Consider the following 21,215-nt stretch of genomic DNA (forward strand, 5'->3'; position numbering starts at 1 on the left):
AAAATGTTCCATGGAAAAACAACAAAAATAAAAATGCCAAAACTGTGTAAATAGCAAATGGCACAACTATAGGTTGAGATTATTATAACTATCAGGTTTGGTCTAAAAATATTGAACGGTTTCTGAGTGATGCTCCGGAAACAAAATGGACGGCAGACGGAGGACAGGTGGACGGACATACGGACAAACAGACGAGGTGTCGACTATATCCCCCAGCATGTAACAAAAATGCAAGCACATGGACACCTGTTTCAGTAACACCAACACATGGACACCTGTTCAAAGAATACAAGCACATGGACATCTGCCTCAAGAATACAAGCATGTGGACACATGAAGAATACAAGCATATGGACACCTTTTTCAAGAATGCAAGCACATGGACACCTGTTTCAATAACACCAACACATGGACATCTGTTCAAAGAATACAAGCACAGAAACATCTGTCTCATGAATACAAGCATGGGGACACTTGTTTCAAGAATATAAGCACATAGACACTTCTTTCATTAACACATAGACACCATCCTCAAGAACACCAACACACGGACATATGACATAATCACCAGCATATAGACACCTATTACAAGAATACAAGCACATGGACACCCATTTTAAATATATAAACACATGGACACCTGTTTCAGGAATGTAAGCACATGCCTCAAGAACACCAGCACATGGACATCCGTCTCACAAACAGGCTCAAGAACATGAGCACATACACAACTATTTCAAGAATACAAGGACATGGCCACCAGTTTCAAGAACACCAACACATGGACACCTGTTTCAAGAATAGAAGGACACGGACACCTGTTTCAAGAAAACATGCCTGTGGGCACCTGTTTCAAGAATACAAGCACAGGGACACTTCTTTCAAGAAGACCATGGACACCTGTCTCAAGAATGCAAGCAAATGGACAGGTGAGTCAGCTTCAACCATAGTGTTTTTCAAGTATCACATTACAAGACTATTGGACATTATCAGATGCATGTGACTTTGCTAGATCCAGTCAAAAATGGATCACAACTTAGCATAGGACAGGTTTATATAGCTTTGTACTTACGAGACAGAGCAGAGCAATACCAGGTTTATGTAGGATTTGAGCCAAGACAGTGAAGCACTGTCTATGCACTGCAAGTATTTACCCAAAATGACTAGTGTGAGGAGCCATTCTGACTGATCAGCATCATCAGCTGCAATGTCAATCATGTCAAGAACACACAGTGTGGCCACTAGAATACTTAATACATGTTTAGTTTAGTGACAACTCACTTCTTTGCTTCTCTTTACAGATGGCAGACATCCTGTTTGCTGACATAGTGGGTGGTGGGGAATGTTATGTCAGTATGTGGATAGGTTTAACGTCATGAATGTAATGATGTGGGCCATCTACCCATACCAGTACTTTTTCATACACATCCGGGGCAACTTAACAGCACACAATACCCAGACAAAACTTTGGGGCCACATGTCCTTCCTATTTTGCAACAAACAAACATAACTTGTAAATACTCAATCTCACATGGCAAGACTAACAATGGTCTTTTTTAGGAACTACACCATGAAAGTTCTGGCATGGCCCTCAATGTCTGCAATAGTCAGAGCACTTCCAACAGTTGGCACAAGCACTGCAGGAAGAGTAGGTGAGCATTCCTCTGACCACAATCTAATTGGTTCCATGGGATGATGATTCCAGACAGTACCAGATTGTCATACAAGACAATAAAAACAGATGACCTTCACCTTTACTTCTGAATAATTCATATGTGCCACGGTGTCAATGACAATGAGATGATGATGAGTTCTGCCAGATTTGATCAATTTATTATGAGGCTTACATCTCCAGAACACTCTTGCATTTCTTTCTTTGAAGAGTATACATTATAAAATAAATAAATATTTCTTTGAAGAGTATACAGTATAAAATAAAAAGTAAAAATGTTGCCTTCATTTGTCCACTAAAGAGTGACTTATACAAGGTATCAAATTGACAGCGGTTGGTCCATCTACTCATGGAATCATTCAGCCATGCAAAAACATAACCTTGGGCAGAATAGCTTAGGTAAGATTGGTGGGCCTGAGGCTCTGGGAGCATCACTGAAGAAGTCCTGTCTTAATCATAATTCTCAGATGGGGCTGTTAACATCACACACTGACCCAGCTGGACACTGTCTGCTCCAACAGAAGACTCAGGACAGTCACAATCATGGATGGAAATAAGCAACCTCTTAAGGGAAGACCAACAGATTGTTAAGTTTCCTGCATGGGACATTAGAGACTTCTGTAATGGGGAGGTAACCTCTACTAACCCGCCAGTCCCCATCACTCAAACAACCCTTTGTTTGCATGCTAGTCAAGAGCATTTGATGAGTATTAGTCTACCAGCTAACGACTACTGATTACGAAACAGCCACATGTGCAAAATAATACAGCATAGACCTTGGTTAAAAATGGACATGAGGTCAAGAACATGGTCCCCACTTAAGCTTTAAAGATTACTGCATTGCTTTAATATAATCAAGCAACAATTCAAATTCGCATTTGATCAAATGAGATGCCTCTCTTGCAGTATAAATTACTGCTAGACACATATTAGATGATCCTGCACACTAAACACATTTGTGACAAGAGAGGCGGTACAACGAATTGGGCGAGTACACTTGGTTGCTACAGGTAGCTTGACGATTATGCACGTGCAATACATGCTAACCGTGTGACATGAAATCAACACCGCTACTGATTAATACCTGTCTCGCTACTGTGTAACACCAGTCTCGCTACTGTTTTACACCGGTCTCAATACTGTTAAACAGATTTCAGCTGTAATAAAAATGTCCAAGTTAGGAAAACATGGGAAAATAGTTCATTCTCAGGCAAGGGAGATACATTTATCAGTCCCACCAAGTTGCGCAAACCGGTGTGCAGTCCGTCAATTTGTACAAACTTTATATGGCGTAAAAAACACAACTACCCACTCTGGATACGATGTATGATATGGCAAAGTGCCAATTGAACTACAAGGTTCTAAGGAAAGTTTTCGAAAAAATCTCAAAGACATGGGGTTTAGGTGGCGAAAAACGTTGTTTTAAGTGGATCATTCTGTGGGGCGTTCCCAAGTATGCAAACTGGGGTCATTTGTCAGGTCGTGGATCATCTTATATGTGTTTACCAGAAGAGGTGATGTTACACGACCTGTTAAGGGATATTTTGCATTCAGATTCCTGATCAGTGCCCCATCATGGACTGTGACTTTTGGGTGATATAATACTGTCAGTGACATGCCAGTATATTTTATTCATTCACCATTGTCTGCTACCAGAGTTGTCTTCTTTATCACTCAGTGAAACCGGTCTCATTCTGTACAGTTGCACTTGTGAGACATCCTTCTGTTGAGTGGGACTTTATTAGCTTTTTCAAAAAAAGCCCCTCATGCACCAATACACCACTTTGCAGAAACTCACAAACAAACAAGAGTCATCAGAAGATGACATATCCCCCCCGCCCCCACATATCTGAAAGGACAAATCATCGGACAGTTACTTATTGTGTTCTTAGACCAAGTCTGAATTGTTTCCATGGAATTCATGGAAAGTATAAATGCCATATATCTGTAATCAGAAAAAGTCACCATTTCAAGATCTGTCTCGTATATCTGCCAAGATCTTTTGAAAGATATGAAATGGTTTTTGAGCTGTGCTCTGGAAATAAAGTCAGCAACATGTTCATGGAACCGAGAAAATAATACATCAAAAAAAAAAAAGGAAATAGCAAAAGGCACCACTTTGGGGTCCGCCACACATATCTACCAAGTAACACTGACAGATATTAAGAAGTTTTTCAGTTCTGCTCCGGAAACGAAACACACCTCTCACTTTTGAGAGTTAGTCAAAAAAGTTTCCATGGGAACTGAGAAAATGATAAATCACTAAAACCTGGAAATAGTAAAAGGCACCATTTTAGGTTCCGATTGATATATTTACCAAGTTTTGCCGAAAAATATTGAATGGTTTTGAGTTCTGCTCCGGAAACGAAGCACATCCCTTCATTTTGAGAACATTTCCATGGAAACTGAGAAAATGATAAATCACAAAAATCTGTAAATAGCAAAAGGCACCACTCTGGGGTCTGCCACACATATCTACCAAGTTTTGCTGAAAGATATTTAGAAGTTTTTGAGTTCTGCTCCGGAAACGAAACACGCCTCTCACTTTTGAGACTATGTCTGAAACGTTTCCATGGAAACCTAGAAAATAATAAATCACAAAAACCTGTTAATAGCAAAAGGCACCACTTCAGGTTCCAACTGATATATCTACCAAGTTTTGCCGAAAAATATTGAACGAGATTTTGAGTTCTGCTCCGGAAACGAAGCATATCCCTCCATTTTGAGACTAAGTCCGAAACATTTCCATGGAAACTGAGAAAATAATAAATCACAAAAACATGTAAATACCAAAAGGCACCACTTTAGGGTCTGCTACACATATCTACCAAGTTTTGCTGAAAGATATTTAGAAGTTTTTGAGTTCTGCTCCGGAAACGAAACACACCTCTCACTTTTGATACAAAGTCTGAATCATGTCCATGGAAACCGAGAAACTAAGAAATGACAAAATCCTGTAACTAGCAAAAGGCACCATTGCAGCATCTGTACAGTATCCTCTGTTTTTGGAAAGATGTCCCGTATCCTCTATCTTTAAGAAAGGTATCTAGCATCTTCAGGTGTAGTGTGTAGGTGTCCAGTATCCTCTGTCTTGTGAAGGGGTTCAGCATACTATGTCTTGTGAGTGGTGTCCAGAATCCTAAGTCTTTTCAGTAATGTCCAGAATCCTCAGTCTTCTGAAGGTATCCTATATCCTCTGCCTTCTGATCTGCTCTCTTCTGAAAGTGTCCAGCTTCCTCTTCCTTGTGAAGGTGTCCAACATCCGGTCTTTTGTGAGTGTCTAACATCCTCTGCATTTAGGTGTTCAGCGTTGTCTGCTTTGGGAAGGTGTTCAACTTTCCATCTTGTGAAGGTGTCCTGTATCTTCTGCCTTGTAAGTGGTGTCCAGCATCCTGCATGGTCCTACTGAGCAATGTGATGTGGCAAACATCTTCTATACCAACCAATGTCTTGTGTCAAAGATTTTCCTTACCAACCACTGTCTTGTGTCAACATTCTCCACACTGACACTGCATAATGTTAAACATCCTCCATACCAACCACTGTCTTGAGTCAAACATACTGACCACTGCCTTGTTTCAAACATTCTCCATACCGACCAATTCTAGAGTCAAACATTCTCCATACCGACCACTGCCTTGTGTCAAACATTCTCCATACTGACCATTGCATTATGTCAGACATTCTCCATACCAAACAGTCATGCATCAAACATCCACCTTACTGACTACTGTCTTGTGTCAAACATGTTTCATATCAACCAGTTTGCATCAAACATCCTCCATACTGACTACTGCCTTGTCAAACATCCTCCATACAAACCACTGTCTTGTGTCAAACATTCTCCAAACCAACCAGTATTGCATCAAACATCTCAATACTGACCACAGCCTTGAGTCACACATTCTCCATACCAACCACTGTTTTGTGTCAAACATTCTCCTTACCAACTACTGTCTTGTGTCAAACATTCTCCTTACCAAACACTGCCTTGTGTCAAACATCCTCCATACTAACCAATGTCTTGTGTCAAACATTCTCCAAACCAACCAGTATTGCATCAAAGATCCTCCATACTGACCACTGTCTTGTGTCAAACATTCTCCTTACCAACTACTGTCTTGTGTCAAACATTCTCCTTACCAAACACTGCCTTGTGTCAAACATTCTCCATACCAACCACTGTCTTGCATCAAACATCTTCTGCATTGACCACAGTATTGTGCCAATTCTGCATACCGACCACTGCTTTGTGTCAAACATTCTCCACACTGACCACATTATATCAAACATCCTCCTTACCAACCACTGTCTTGTGTCAAACATTCTCCATACCGACCACTGCTTTGTGTCAAACATTCTCCATACTGACCACTGCATTATGTCAAACAGCCTCCATACCAACCACTGCCTTGTGTCAAACATTCTCCATACCAAACAGTCTTGCATCAACATCCACCATACTGACCACCGCCTTGTGTCAAACATTCTCCATATACAAGCAATTCTAGTGTCAAACATTCTCCATACCAACCACTGCTTTGTGTCAAACATTCTCCATACTGACCACTGCATTATGTCAAACATTCACCATATACAAGCAATTCTAGTGTCAAACATTCTCCATACCAACCACCGCCTTGTGTCAAACATTCTCCATACCGACCACCGCCTTGTGTGAAACATTCTCCATACCGACCACTGCTTTGTGTCAAACATTCTCCATACTGACCACTGCATTATGTCAAACATTTTCCATATACAAGCAATTCTAGTGTCAAACATTCTCCATACCAACCACCGCCTTGTGTCAAACATTCTCCATACCAACCACTGTCTTGCATCAAACATCTTCTGCATTGACCACAGTATTGTGCCAATTCTGCATACCGACCACTGCTTTGTGTCAAACATTCTCCACACTGACCACCACATTATATCAAACATCCTCCATACCAACCACTGTCTTGTGTCAAACATTCTCCATACCAAACAGTCTTGCATCAACATCCACCATACTGACCACCGCCTTGTGTCAAACATTCTCCATATACAAGCAATTCTAGTGTCAAACATTCTCCATACCGACCACTGCTTTGTGTCAAACATTCTCCATACTGACCACTGCATTATGTCAAACAGCCTCCATACCAACCACTGCCTTGTGTCAAACATTCTCCATACCAAACAGTCTTGCATCAACATCCACCATACTGACCACCGCCTTGTGTCAAACATTCTCCATATACAAGCAATTCTAGTGTCAAACATTCTCCATACCGATCACTGCTTTGTGTCAAACATTCTCCATACTGACCACTGCATTATGTCAAACATTCTCCATATACAAGCAATTCTAGTGTCAAACATTCTCCATACCAACCACTGCCTTGTGTCAAACATTCTCCTTACCAACCAGTTGTGCATCAAACATCCGCAACACTGACCACTGCCTTGTGTCAAACATCCTCTGCATGGTCTTATGCCAAACATGCTCCACAAATGACTATGTGGCATGAGAAAGTGAAAGTTTTGGCATATAAACAATAAATGAAAAGACATCAGTTTGGTAAAAACCTCTACTTCTAAGTATGACACTGCTCTATTGGGAAAGATTTCATCAGATTAAGAATATTTCATACTATATCAGGACTTCAAGTGTGAGCTTTAATGAGCATTAAGATAAGCGAATGAGTGAATTAGCATTGGAACATATTAAATACTAAAATCGGGAATAACAAAACCAGGGAGTGATATCATGAAAGACAATCAATGTCATCAGAATACACTGGAACACATTCAGCCTCTTCATAGTGTGAGGGAATGAACTATTTAGATAAGCAATTCGCAAACTATTTTGATACACCACTCAAAATAAGTAGGGGGATATTGGATTTACATGACTGATAAAATGTTAATGATGAAGCCAAGGAGGAATCAAAGGATGATGTTAAATTAAGAGAAAATGTGACAATTTATTCCATTCTTTTGGAAATGTTTCATCTGTATGATTTTGTACTACTTTTTCTCATATGCACTGGCATTGGCTTGTGGTATGCTCACAAAATGGAACATCCGCAACTCTTTGTTTAATAGTATATTATATAAGAATCTGTAAATAAATACAGACTCTGACGGAACATTTCCTGTGCTTGCATGGAAAATTTTCACATTTTAACATTTTGACCATGCATCACAACACTGTGTCACAAACGAAATCATGAATGAAGACTGTGTTAATATTTCACTTTTTACCAGGTATTCATGGCACAAAATAGCAGTAACCTGAGAGTACTGCAGTCACCCAAACAATGTTCACCTGTGTATTTTTAGTGGCTCCTACCAATGAGTCATTATGAGAACTGCTTGCAGCAGAGAAGACAACTCTGTTTTGTGGTGCCAAGCTATTACCTCTGTTAAGTAAATGGATTCTATTTGTAGAATTGAATATACTCCAGAACTGAGGAACATGAAGGACGTCTATGCAAACTTTGAGAATCAAAGGCTGACATTATGTTGTCCAAAGAATGGGAGAAACAAATAAGCTTTGATGAGTAGTATGGTATGCTATCACCAACAATGTGTCTTCATAGTTTCATTTCTCTTTGGGAGAGTGTGCAAAGGGTTATTCCGTCATTAAGTCTGTACGTAATGTAATGGAAAAGTCAGGACGTCTGTAGGAAGTATTCAATGATGACTTCTTTACACTGCACGAAAAACAATATCGATGCTGCAACACTGGCAACCTGAATAACGAACTAAGAAAAATGACAATGAATATGTATACAACATGAAATGATACTGAAATCAGCAAACAATTAACTAGTACACAATAATAATAACGTTTTGCAATAGTGAGTGAGTGAGTGAGTATGCAGGTAGGTAAGTGAGTGAGTGAGTGAGTGAGTGAGTGAGTGAGTGAGTATTCGGGTAGGTAAGTGAGAACTGGGTTTATAGTTTGGAGTGAGTCAGTTGTGTTGTACACCGCTTTGGGCAATATTCCAGCAATATCATGACAGGGGACACCAGAAATTGGCTCAACAAAGTGTACCCATGTGGGGAATAGAACATGGGCCTTTGTCATCTCAAGCAAACACATTAACAAGAAGGCCCGACCACCACCACTTAGTTTGGAACAGTAGTCGCGTTTACATCCATGGTTGTCAGCTTAAAATAGGGTATTAGACATTAACCTTTTTGGTTTTAAACCTAATAATGCTGAAACATTATCTGCTCAAAATTGGATTTGAACCTACAATCAAGGGTATCTGTCACACTCAAGGGATGCTTGTCTGAAACCATAAACAGTCAGCTGTGCTCCCTTCTTGATTTATTCTGATATGGACAAGCATATGTATTTTGGGTGCAATAAAATATGTTTGCCACCTTATTTTGTAACTATTTTATCATGTTTACCAATAATCCTTTCCTCTAATACTCAAACACATGTATTCGACATCAATACCTTTTAAAGTAGCAGCTGTCAGGGTTTGTTGGGGGTTGGGGTTACAGTTAGGTTAGGGTGGCAAACACATCCTAGAGCAGCTCAGCATTTGGTTTGTATATCGTCAGCGTATACATTTTCAGTAGTCATACGTTTTTACTCAAGCTATAGTTAGGTGTGTTAAATTAACTCAGGCTACTTACAGTAGTTCAGCGACTTATTTGGAAATAAATGGATGCTTTTAAATGTAAAATAAAACACCATCACAGCTGGATATCTATTTATATATATTACCATGGTGACATACAGTGAGAAGATAGGGTGAGAAATACTTAACATTTTCAAAATAACAAAAAAAAAAACCAAACCCCCCCCCCCAAAAAAAAAACACCCATCTGTTTCCACTGGGTACCAGTTCCCTTACGAAGATTTAAAGAGGCAACAATTCACATAGGGAAAGGTATTTGCTGTCATACATGCATGTTTCGACTGTCAAATCAAAATTAATCTTTGCATAAGCAGCTGACTCAAGATCATGTGATCAGTTAAATGTACGGACAGCCATTAATCACATATAATTTATAACATATAGTTGTTACTGAACATTAAGACAGATGAGTCCTTAGGCATGAATTGTTTCAATGCCGGTTAAAGTGACAAAATGTCATAATTGAGCTAATCTTGCACGTTTAATGTCAAAATATGGATCTGCAAGTCGGAAGAGTGGGTTCAAATTTTAGTGCAATTTCCATACTAAATCAGGTGTAACAGTTGGGATACATGTTGTCGAGTGTAAATAATTAAGGCCATCAAACTGTTGCATAGGCATGACACGCCATTACTTACTTAAATCCTCCCAAATTTAACACACAATCACTTCCGCAAATTCATAAACAAACTTCGGCACGCCTCTCGCCATGTTTTGCCAAGCGCGTGGTGTGTTTAGGTTATTCTATTACCCCTTCGGAAAAGATCCGCCTTGGGCTGAAGAGCGCAATAACAAATGTAATTTAAATAATATCATGAAATACACGGCCAAATAATGTTGGTTTCATCTCACTTTGACTTGGTCTAATTCATATACAGAAACTGTGGTACAGTTGATTTTGAAGAGAATCATAAATGAAACAGAACTATTTGTTCCACTTTCACAGGGAGCATAATATGCTCGAACACCGGCAAATCTTTTTTTAGCAAGTGCGATGCAAAGCCGGAGATGCGAAGCCAGTTTGCGAAACATAACATGGAAGAAAATACACCAGAATACAACAGAAATATGTATCGAGCGAAATGTGTATTTTGCTGTTGAATGTGCAAACTAGAAAGTGCTTTATTCGCCAGTCAATATTCCCTGGAATGGATTATGATAATTCCGAGGCTTCAAAGATGTGACGTCACTAATTAGGGGCCAAATATAAAAGTTGTATTGTTGGACTTGTACATGTTGCGATCATCATAGATAATCAACTTTTTAATGGGATGGATTCTACCAGCGCGAAGGTAAGTGTTCATTTTCACGAAAGGAATAATTTGTTGAATTATTTTACAACACACTTGTTGAATTATTTATGAAACATGTATTCTGTTGCGACGAGTATTTATTGAGTGTGTGACCCAGATGCGAGTGTCGATTTCAGATTTGAGGCTGACGTACAGCCCTGTGAGCATACCGATAGATGTGAGAATTTCTTAATTTACAATGTCTGTTTTGCAGTTCGTTGGCTCCTCCTGTGGTCAGCATGGACCTTATACTTTCTACAAGGCCTTCAAATATTTTAAGGACAAAAAACCTAAAATTTTGTCGCTGGGGGAATTTTTCTTCGTGGAAATTGTACGCGACGCACCAGTAAGCATTGGTGAACTTCAACTGCTTTGGCACGATAAAAACAGTAACCAACTGTTAACAAGTGTTCGTCTGTATTTTCTACCAGACCATACACCTGATGGAAAACTTGACTACCATGGAGAGGTAAATATTTTGAATTTTTTTCAATTTATTTTAATTTGACTACAAGACGAATTGACGTGTTAATTATTTAACATTTTTCATCAATATTTTGTGACTGTACAAGTTCTTAACTACAATGTTAAATTTATGTAAATGAAATTGATTTACAGTCAAGTTCAGTTAATTTCGATATTTAACAGGAAACTATACATTGCTGACCTATATCTTCCAAAACCATTTTAACAAGCATTTCTATCTTGTTTGTTTCATATGAACTTCAAATGTCATTTTCAGAAAGGAAAATGCAATTTCTTGTATTATTGATTACTGTTTACCTTGTTCCACCAGAACGCTATCAGTTTTTGTCTTTGTAATTTAATGTAGCTTGGTCATCATTGCATTAAGTGTTGAAATTGAAAGAGTTCAGAAAATCAATGTCTATGTACACATTAAATAATAAATTACATGTGGCAGTCAGACTTTCAGATAGCAATGGGAAGTTTGGGTGTATTTTAGTCTCTTTGGTGTTTGCGATATTGCCTGACCTGTAACCCTGGGTAAATCTGCTCAACCATCAAACCATAGCTTAGTGGAGAAGCTGGCTGGCAACCTCCAGTATGTAATCACTACCATTACTGAAGCATCTAGCACAAACATAATCCTGGGCCCAGTGACATCTAAAGATAGTAACACATCGCTTTTTTATTTCCTTTAGTGCTTGCAAGGAAGATTAAGTTAATTTGTGACATGAAACTTGATAAAACTTCATGTATATCCTGCTGATGGTCTTTTGTAAGAAAGTAACAGGAATTTATTTGTATTGTGGAACAATAGGGAGGTCAGGTCATAACGTTTATGTTTCTCATGTGTTGTGAATTTGCTAAACATGAACGTGAATACAGAATGAGTTACTTCAACCTGTCATTGTACTTCCATGCTTAAACATTGAAAAACAGGACTTAGGGAATTTTCAGAATTTGTTTGATCTCCTTCATTTGAATGGAGTATTTTTGAAAAATCAATATTGAATTATGTTGGATTTTTTTTGTTTGTTTTCTTGTTATCAGATGTTCTTTAAAGAATTGCTTTTAAATTCATCACTTTTAAAAATTTCTGCTGGATCAAAGGTCAGTTAGTTTTGGCTTTGCAAATGTGTCATTATCAGCTGTCTAAGAAGTGCCTATTTTTTGTACTAATTACATTAAGATGTAGAGCCCTTATGTTTAAACTATATATAGCGTGTAGCATGCGAAAATACCTAGCTGTTAGTAAGTTTCTCAACAATTTCCAATTTCATTTCCTTGTTTAGACATGAAAAAGTTGTGTTTGTTGTACAAACTTGCTGGTGGGGTTTGCAAATCCTTTTAGCCTGAAAATTTTCCTTTAACATCAAATAGAAAACTTAAGGGAGGTGGGGGAGTTGAGAAGGGGGTATAGGCTGAGAGGGGAAAGGGGATGGGTCTAACAATGAGGAAATTTGCCCAACCTTCTGTCTCATTATTCATACAGTGCTGTAGTAATGCCATGGGGCAAGCAGAGTCTATTCACAGCTGATTCCAAACAGATACATAATGAGATGCACTCGCAATCAAAAAGGTCAAATTTCTCCTCAAAATCAGTAGTTACACCTGTGAAATAATTTCAGATTTTCCAGTCATGCTCCATGGGGCATTCATGCTGAAAGAATATTCCTTGTGAAATGTTTAGTGTTATAATGAGGTTGCCTGGGCATCACAGCTCCACAGCATACTGCAATGGAGTGAATATCCCCATGGGTCAATGTTTACACTGTCACATTCTTATATTGTTGAGTCTTAAAGATCAGTGTAAGCAAAGGGCATATTTAGCTCTTTGAGTAATGACAGTTGTTATAGCGAGGTGTATGATATGTATAAGTATTGCATTGCACTTATCAGCGTATATATTATCTAGAAATTATATTTTGCGTCTATCCTTGAACTTCGCACATGCAGGAAGTTTGGGGCTTGTTTCTTTTGTCAAATATTCAGACTTGTACAGATGTTGTGTATAATTACATTTTGGCTCAGATGACATAATGAAAAACTGTTTTGAAGAAATATATTTAACTTTGATAAACAAATGAAATAATTTTTATGTGACTACCTTATTTTTTATGTCTTTTATGATTCATTTATAAGATTCTTGTAAGGTTTTTTAGAGTTTATTTGTGTTATGTCAATTAATTTTATTTTTGCCACTAATCAATTTCACCATGTATGATATGAAGCAGCCATATTGAATTTGTTAAGTGTTGTCTCCTGATGAATGTGGAGCAGCTTTTCAAGCTTCAAGTGAATTTATTTGGTAACACTTTTTCTTTTCAAATAAAATAACTGCATTTCTACAGACTGATAGAATTCAAATGTAATCTTAATCATTTGGACTTGGGTAGATTTATTAGATTCCCTAATGGATCTATATATGCTGTATTTCAACTTACATGTTACAACTTAAGAATACAAGAAAGATCATTCACATTGGCAAAACTTGTAATGGAAAAGGCATAGACTTAATATCCTCATTATAACACTATTTCATGTAGACATGGGGAAATGTAATGAAATGTGGACATAATTTAGTATTGTCAGTTCATGAATATGAAACAAGTATTGGAAATTAATATCCATGCCAGAGGATAGACTTATGATGAAGATTGGAGTAATTTGCGTTATAACGAGTTCGGCTTGGCGATAATGCAGTCTATTTTTAAGCAGCCCTGGTTTTCCACTGACTCTGGCCTTCAGTGTTTACTGAGTTTGTGGTTAAGTCCTAGCCTGTGGGGTTCAACTTGTCATTTGTGACATTTTTCTTGTCCTCTTTATCTTCTAAAACTCAAAAGAATGTTGAATCAATTTCTCTTAAATAATTGTGAATACAAGTTTATAACTTTGCTACATAATTTATTCATATGGAATGAGCTGAAAAAGACATCCAGAATTATTTGCTGTAATCAATTTTGAAAAGAAAACTTTATTACATTGTTTGGAAAGTGTCTTTTGTGTTTTATAATCAGTTTGATTTAAATTCTGTTTTTTTTTCTATTTTATCAAAGTAGCATATCAAGCACTTTCTAGTCACGAAACTATGGAGCTCTAAAAAGATTTAATTGATTTTTCCAGCACCATGTGTGATTATCTGCTTCAATTACTTTATTCCAATGCCAGTTTTGAAAGAAACATTACTCTAGAAACAAACAAAAGAATAACAGGTTCTCTGTGTGATTTTGTTACATGGAAGGTTTCAGTCTAGCATTTACTTGGCAGAACAAATTTTGCAATTTGATAGTCTTTTGTTCTGTTTCTTAATGAATTTGAAACAAAGAATGATAAACAATCATCCTTAGTGAGTAATGATATAATTAAAGATACTTGTCTCTTTTTGAAGCACAAGTTTCTTTAAATAAGCTGCTTCTTTCCCAACAGCAGTGAGAATACATATTCAATGAATTTTTATTGCAGCTATGTCAGGCCTTTGCTGAGAGACTTGTTATTTTTGGCTTGCACAATGCATGCTCATTAAACTATCATTTCCTTCAGGACATACTCAAATGCATAAGTTAAAGTAGGGGTAAATTTGAAAAAAAAATCTGACGGATTAGTTATTGGTTATTATGTTTGAGATACATGGCAAAATTTTGATTTCCTTCCTTGTGAAACAGTAATCATGTTCTGGAGAAATAGACTTGATATATAGACAAATACTCATGATATACACTGGGGAAATAAACATGATATATAGTGTACAAAACATATAATGGAGAGAAGTGGACATTATATATACTGGGGTAATGCAGTATATTATATACTAGGGAAATAAACAAGGTATGTAAATTGTAATGGACAAATATACATGATATATACTAGACAGATATAAATAATGTATACTAGGAAAATACACATGATATATGCTTGAAAAATGAACAGGATATGTACAAGGGAAATACATATGATATATACTAGGGAAATATACAGGATATATACTAGGGAAATAAACATGATATATAGTGGTACACAGAGGTAGCAGTCAGAGCAGGCTTCCAACAGATGGCAGCTATTAGCGCTGGGGCCACATGTCCAATAAACAGCCTGTTCACAAAGTACATTGCAGTACATGATAAGCCAGGCCCAGATGACTTTCTCATGCTGTAATAGTCTCAGAGCTTTGCTAATTTCTTTTTTTTAATGAAATATTAGATTCTATCTAGTTTAATATCAGGAATAAGAACATAAAGTTTAAGATACTTATTTTGCAAATTTTGTTTTCAGTGATATTGTGCCCAAACAAAATGGTTAATTTTTGTACGTTATTTATCCCTTGACCTTGGTGATTTGCTCAGGGAAATATCTTCACTTGTGATTGTTTCAGTTAAACAAAGTACAGTATCAGAAGTCAGATTGAAATTGCAGCTGTAGTTATCTAGATTTTTCACTGATAACATTTTAAGGCAATTTCAAAGTAAATAGTAATGGATTGCAAATGTTGACTTTTTGAAATAATTGTGAGCTGAATCATTAAATGGAACAACAGGGTACAAGGGTAATATGGTTTTGATAGTGGCTTGATCCTCATTGAAAAGAATGTGGAGAGGCATTGTATGTAGACATGAATGACAACACATCATCAGTTTCTATGAACAGCTCCTAATTCACACAGTCATGTGAGCTGGTGGGATCCAAGGCTTTTGCTTCACTGGCTATAGGCTTTGGACCTCATTGAGGAGGGGTCGTAAAGGAAAAACCTGGCATTTTTTTTGTGTCAGATTCCATGTTGACATGTGAAATTGACATCATTTTGAAATTTGCCATATATGTTGAAGTGAAACCAGTAACATTTTGTTAAACTTGACATTCATACATTTCCTTTGTTTAATTCATAATTTTCAATGCTTTGAAAATGTTGCAAGGAAAAATGTAGATAAAAATAATGCTTTGGAATTCACAGCAGTCTGTTTAATTGATGTTTTTATAACATAAAATGTGATTCCAAATGAAACAGGCAGTCTTACAGTATGTTTTGAAAAACTGCAAGAAAATGGTTTAACAAAATTACCACGTACGCCAAACGTCTATGAGTTTCTTGGGAATTGATTGCTTAACTGAACTTCCAATCTCTCTTCATTTTGCTAAGGAATCTTTTGAGGCAAGTGCCTTTGAGTCATCCTACAGTGGAACAAATTTTGATTGGCACTTGAACATAATCAATTTCATTGCTTTTTTATTTGTTAATGATTGACAATACAATGCATTTCAGTTTCAGGATACAATTTGGCAGTCTGTTTTACCACATGAAGATGCTGTTTTATTTTATTTCTTTTTCCATGTTATTATTGAAAGTCTTGATATTTTGTAATGTCTGAATAAGTTGTCAGTAAAGAAAATTGTTGACTTGTGCTGTAGCAAGTAAGCTTCTGGATGATTTCCTGCGAACTATTATTGTCCTGAAAACAAAGCATGAATGATTTTCCTGTTTCAATGGTTCCTTCCTTGTTGAGCAAGACCTGAGTGCCATGCTGGTGTTGGCGCCTGTGAGCAATGGTCGGTCAATATGATGGTATACTACCTGACCTGCAATTTACTCTGTTCGGTTTAGTGGTGCTGATTGCTTGATGGACCATATATAATGGAACGTTACATCAGATAAAAAAACCTATTCATTTCAACAAAAAATGTCAAACTGAAGTTTGGAGTAATGTGAAAACAACTGAAATCACAAATTACAAATATGTATTACATACATATTGTAAAATGTAATTTGCAGATACATATTGTCAAACAGATTCTTCAAATCATTGAAAAATATTAAAAATCATTTTGTAGATATTTTTCATATTTCCTGTAAAGGGAACTAGAGATAACATTTAACTTAGTATATGCCATTATCTTTGTGTGTAGTATATGCTGTTATCTTTATGTATAGTATATGGTATCATCTTTATGTAAATATCCGCTTCACACCCGAGGCATCTGCTGGTTATCTATGAAAAATGCATCATATTGTATATGTAATATATATATAATGGCAAGCATAATGTGCATGAAATATATGTTGATGAGATATAACATAGCAGTCTGGCTGAAAATAATATTCATGGAATAGAGATTCCATTTCCATACAGCGAGCTTATCTAAAAATAGCTGTACAGCTTTATCAGCTGCCTGAAGTATGAATTAGTGTTTTAGGTTAAGATGTACACTTGTGCAAGTCTCTATGGTAAAAATGAACAGTTTAAATGATACTTTCTGAAAAATGATAAATAACAGACAGGGGTCCTGTCTGCTTATCTAGACTTCCATCTCTAAATGATGGAAGTATTATATATCCATGGACACAGCATTCAGTACAGCCTTAGAGCAAGGCTAGAAAGGATGCTGTTGTGTCCTACTCATATGTGCCAGTTGATTTTTCCATGCAGTGTTTTGTGTGTTATATGTGTGTCATAAACACACCTCTAAAGGTGTGTTTATTGCGTTGTACATACCTGAGGGATGTTGATGCAGGGTACATGTTTTACTGAGCAGTTAAAATATATCACTAAAATGTCAATGTTTGATAACATTGTTATTGTATCTGCAATGTTAGTATCATTCTTACTGTAACTGTATTCAAACGGTATTGAAAGAACAAAAGCTAGTTAGATATAGTTTAAACAATACTTATAACTGTACATAATTCATGTACAGTGGGATTGACAAACACGGTTTCTCATGTATTAATGTCTCTTCCCAAATGAATGCATATTACAAGGTATTCATATTAGAAATGATTGTACATTCAAAAAGCATTGTGACATGCTTATATTTTCAGGTAAAACATTTGTTTACTGATATAACTTATGAACAGATTGGATTATTTTAGTACTGACATGATTTGATAGGTTCTTACTGCCAAATATTAGAGTGTTATCTGTATAATTTGCACATAGGTACTGATGTGTGTCTTCATGTGCATGACCACATAAACACTGTGAATCATGGACAATAAACTGTTTGCTAGAGATATGTTTTGTAGAATAGAACTCACTTGCACTTTATTTGTCATTGAAATACAGCTGTGGAAAAAAAGATTTCTTGTATGTGGGTGGGATATGAATTCAGCATTTGTGGCTGTTGACTGTAAACTCTTCTCTCAAGGAGAAGCCTAGCAAGAAAGGGTGGAGATCCTCTGAGATTGATTGGAGAAGATGTTTGAATTGATATGATGCCATGTTTGAAATAGCATTTAGATGCACAAATATTACAATGCTAAAAACATCTCCATTAAAAACATCTTCAAACTTCAAACTTCAAACTGTTCAATGCAGGTGAGGGGTGCCAAGAAATGACAAATTCCTCCAGTCATGCATTGGCTATGGAATTTCCTCTGAGTCAGCAAGTCTTATGTAATGTTTTATGATATTGATTGCAGTTGCTGTTACTCCATTTGGGCTATTCGAAATGAAATGGGTGTTAGATAAACTTTAATTATATATGCTCAGTGGGTGAAATGTCAATGTGATTAATATGCAATATCATCACATATACAAGTGAGTGAGTGAGTGAGTTTAGTTTTACGTCGCACTTAGCAATATTCCAGCTATATGGCGACGGTCTGTAAATAATCGAGTCTGGACCAGACAATCCAGTGATCAATAACATGAGCATCGATCTGCGCAATGGGGAACCGATGACATGTGTCAACCAAGTCAGCTAGTCTGACCACCCGATCCCGTTAGTCGCCTCTTACGACAAGCATAGTCACCTTTTATGGCAAGCATGGGTTGCTGAAGGCCTATTCTACCCCGGGACCTTCACGGGTGTCACATATACAAAATCTGTATGAATAATGTCCAATAGATAACATTGTATAAGTAAAACATATTTGTAATGTAACATGCAGTATACATCAAACACTCAAGATAACACAAGTGCGAAAGAGAACAAAATTGCTGCTTTTGGATGTTTTTAATACCCAGGTTGAAACATGAGATAAGGAGAATGTTGTCTGTATTTTCTGATATACCACATACCCTCTGAACCAGTGAAATGTGTACCTCTCTTGTGATACAATGAATACATAATCACTAGTCATACCTTGCCTTTAATCAATAGCGCTTGTCATAGATCACCACATCTAGTCACTAGCAGATAAGATTAGGCTTCTAACCGTGACAGACTCATTGATTGCATCTCTCAAGGTATATATTTCATGTTCTCCCTCATGGGTTATGTGTCATTGCCCTCTTCAAATATATTAGGATCATCTGCTGTGTTAAGACAGTATTTTGTTATGATATTCATCATTGATAGATATTTTAATGAAAATCCCTGATTATTGATTTAATGAGTTTTTTCATATTCATTGATATTAAGGAAAATAATTTTCAAGAATACTGATCAGTAATATTTCTTAATAAAGATTTCCACTTTGATCTTTTAATGATGACATCTTTGATTTGCACACAAATTCTGACATAATTTTTATTCTTTTTTTGTTTGACATTTGCAGATTTCTGATATTTTCATCCTGACTATCAAGATATTTCTGTTGTTTCATGTCTAATTTAGCGATTCTTGACTATCACAGGTGTAATGATCTTGGACATTAATCACGGATGTAATATGGAAGGCGGAACAGTTTTCATGTGCTTCGACTGATTTAATGTAAGCAATGGCCTTGTCCAACCTCCTAGCTGGACATTGTATTTTGCCAGGGGAGACTGGACATTTCAATTCCTAATGAAAAAATTCTTGCTTCTGCCTCTGTTATCTTGCCGTGACAGCTGTGCAAGCTCATATACTGTGTCCTCAATATACAGCGCCTCAACATACAACCAATCCTGATTAGTTTCCATATTGGATTTTTTCAGTTTTGAATTTGTTTTGTATCTCAGTATTAATGACATACTGGAGCCCAAGGGTTTATATTGGAAGGCTATTTGGCAGAAGTAATTGAAAGCGGTATACCGAGGCAAGTGGAGTAATATATCCCTGATTTTCCATGTCAGTTTTCTTCTGGTTGTGATTAGCTTTCATTCCTGATTGGGGAACCTGTTGGTTTTCATTAAATATGCCAGCATCTGACATTTTTAACAGATTTCAAGATCGAAATATTTAAAATGACTTCAAGATAGCTGATGTTTTCTTTGCTTTCAGTTTATGGGTAATTTGATATCCTTTATCTTGAAGGAAAATCTTTATTTGATTTGTAAACATGATTGTAAACAGATAATTTTGGTAGGAATTAGTATTCAGGTTGTGGCCTGTTATACACCTCAACTACACCCCAGAAAACAAATGATTGGTTCTTTTTTTTCTATCAGAATTTATTCATCTGAAATACAAAGACATTCAAAAACATTGAATATTTAATAATTCCCATGAAATTTCCAGTTCAATTTTCAGGTAATCATTTTCGTTCTAAGAATACCATTTTCTGTAAACATATGCTTTTCATTTGCAAGCAGCACCAGCTATATCCCTGTTTCTTGTATTTACCTATCTCCACAAAGATTTATCAAGCATTCCCAGCTGTGGAACCGATTTCAACCTAGCTAAGAAATCAGTTTTGTCTTATCTTGCCTACCTCATTGTAAAGCTGTGAAAACATCACAAGCCAGGTTAATGATGCAATCGTGTACTTAGTTTCGTATGTCTATAATTTGACTAATATAGCAGTCCCACATTAGGACTAAGCATTCTCCTTGTGGAACAAGTTGAACTCTAGTAGAATCAACAGTTCATTCTGGTGCCAAAAATCCAAAATCAAAATGTATTCTGATTGGCATGATAATAGTCTTCTCTCATCCACATTTCCTTAATTGTGACGAGAGAATGTGGATTTCATCTGAATTCTATTTGATTAAGATTAAATACGCCGAGTGTTAAGATCAAGTTGATCATTGTTGATGAGATTAGGATGGGATAGAAAAATGTCAGTGTCTTATAAATATTCATGACTTGCCTTTGAGAAGTGATCTTTTCGGGTTATTCATCCTGTCAAAATGAACGTCCAAATATTTCTTCACATTTCAGTACAATATCACATAAATTAGAAATTGATGTTTCTGATCCATGTCCATAGTATGTCCATAGTCAGTCTCAAAATTTGAAAAGTAGTATTTTTTTAAAAAATATTCTAAAGATCTTTGCATA

The 21,215-nt window shown here is 36.6% G+C and overlaps 2 protein-coding genes across 4 annotated transcripts in view; one reads left to right on the top strand and one right to left on the bottom strand.

The window, feature by feature from the left end:
* LOC137266185 (ectonucleoside triphosphate diphosphohydrolase 2-like) overlaps positions 1 to 10,060 on the bottom strand; it is a 40,417-nt gene extending 30,357 nt beyond the window's left edge. The window contains exon 1 of the mRNA XM_067801690.1: positions 9,963 to 10,060. The gene's annotated coding sequence lies outside the window, so the exon portion shown is untranslated. The remainder of the gene's footprint in view (positions 1 to 9,962) is intronic.
* A 270-nt stretch (positions 10,061 to 10,330) lies between these two features.
* LOC137266178 (AT-rich interactive domain-containing protein 5B-like) overlaps positions 10,331 to 21,215 on the top strand; it is a 55,777-nt gene continuing 44,892 nt past the window's right edge. For 2 of the 3 annotated variants that reach the window (XM_067801666.1, XM_067801665.1), the window contains exons 1-2: positions 10,504 to 10,616; positions 10,831 to 11,085. In XM_067801666.1, the coding sequence (XP_067657767.1) occupies positions 10,596 to 10,616; positions 10,831 to 11,085 (276 nt within the window). In that variant the 5' untranslated portion in view covers positions 10,504 to 10,595. Of the gene's footprint in view, positions 10,617 to 10,830; positions 11,086 to 21,215 lie in introns of all 3 variants that reach the window. The other variant, XM_067801664.1, reaches the window with a different exon arrangement.

Source organism: Haliotis asinina, chromosome 15, assembly GCF_037392515.1.
Source record: "Haliotis asinina isolate JCU_RB_2024 chromosome 15, JCU_Hal_asi_v2, whole genome shotgun sequence".
In the NCBI taxonomy this organism is placed as follows: domain Eukaryota; kingdom Metazoa; phylum Mollusca; class Gastropoda; order Lepetellida; family Haliotidae; genus Haliotis; species Haliotis asinina.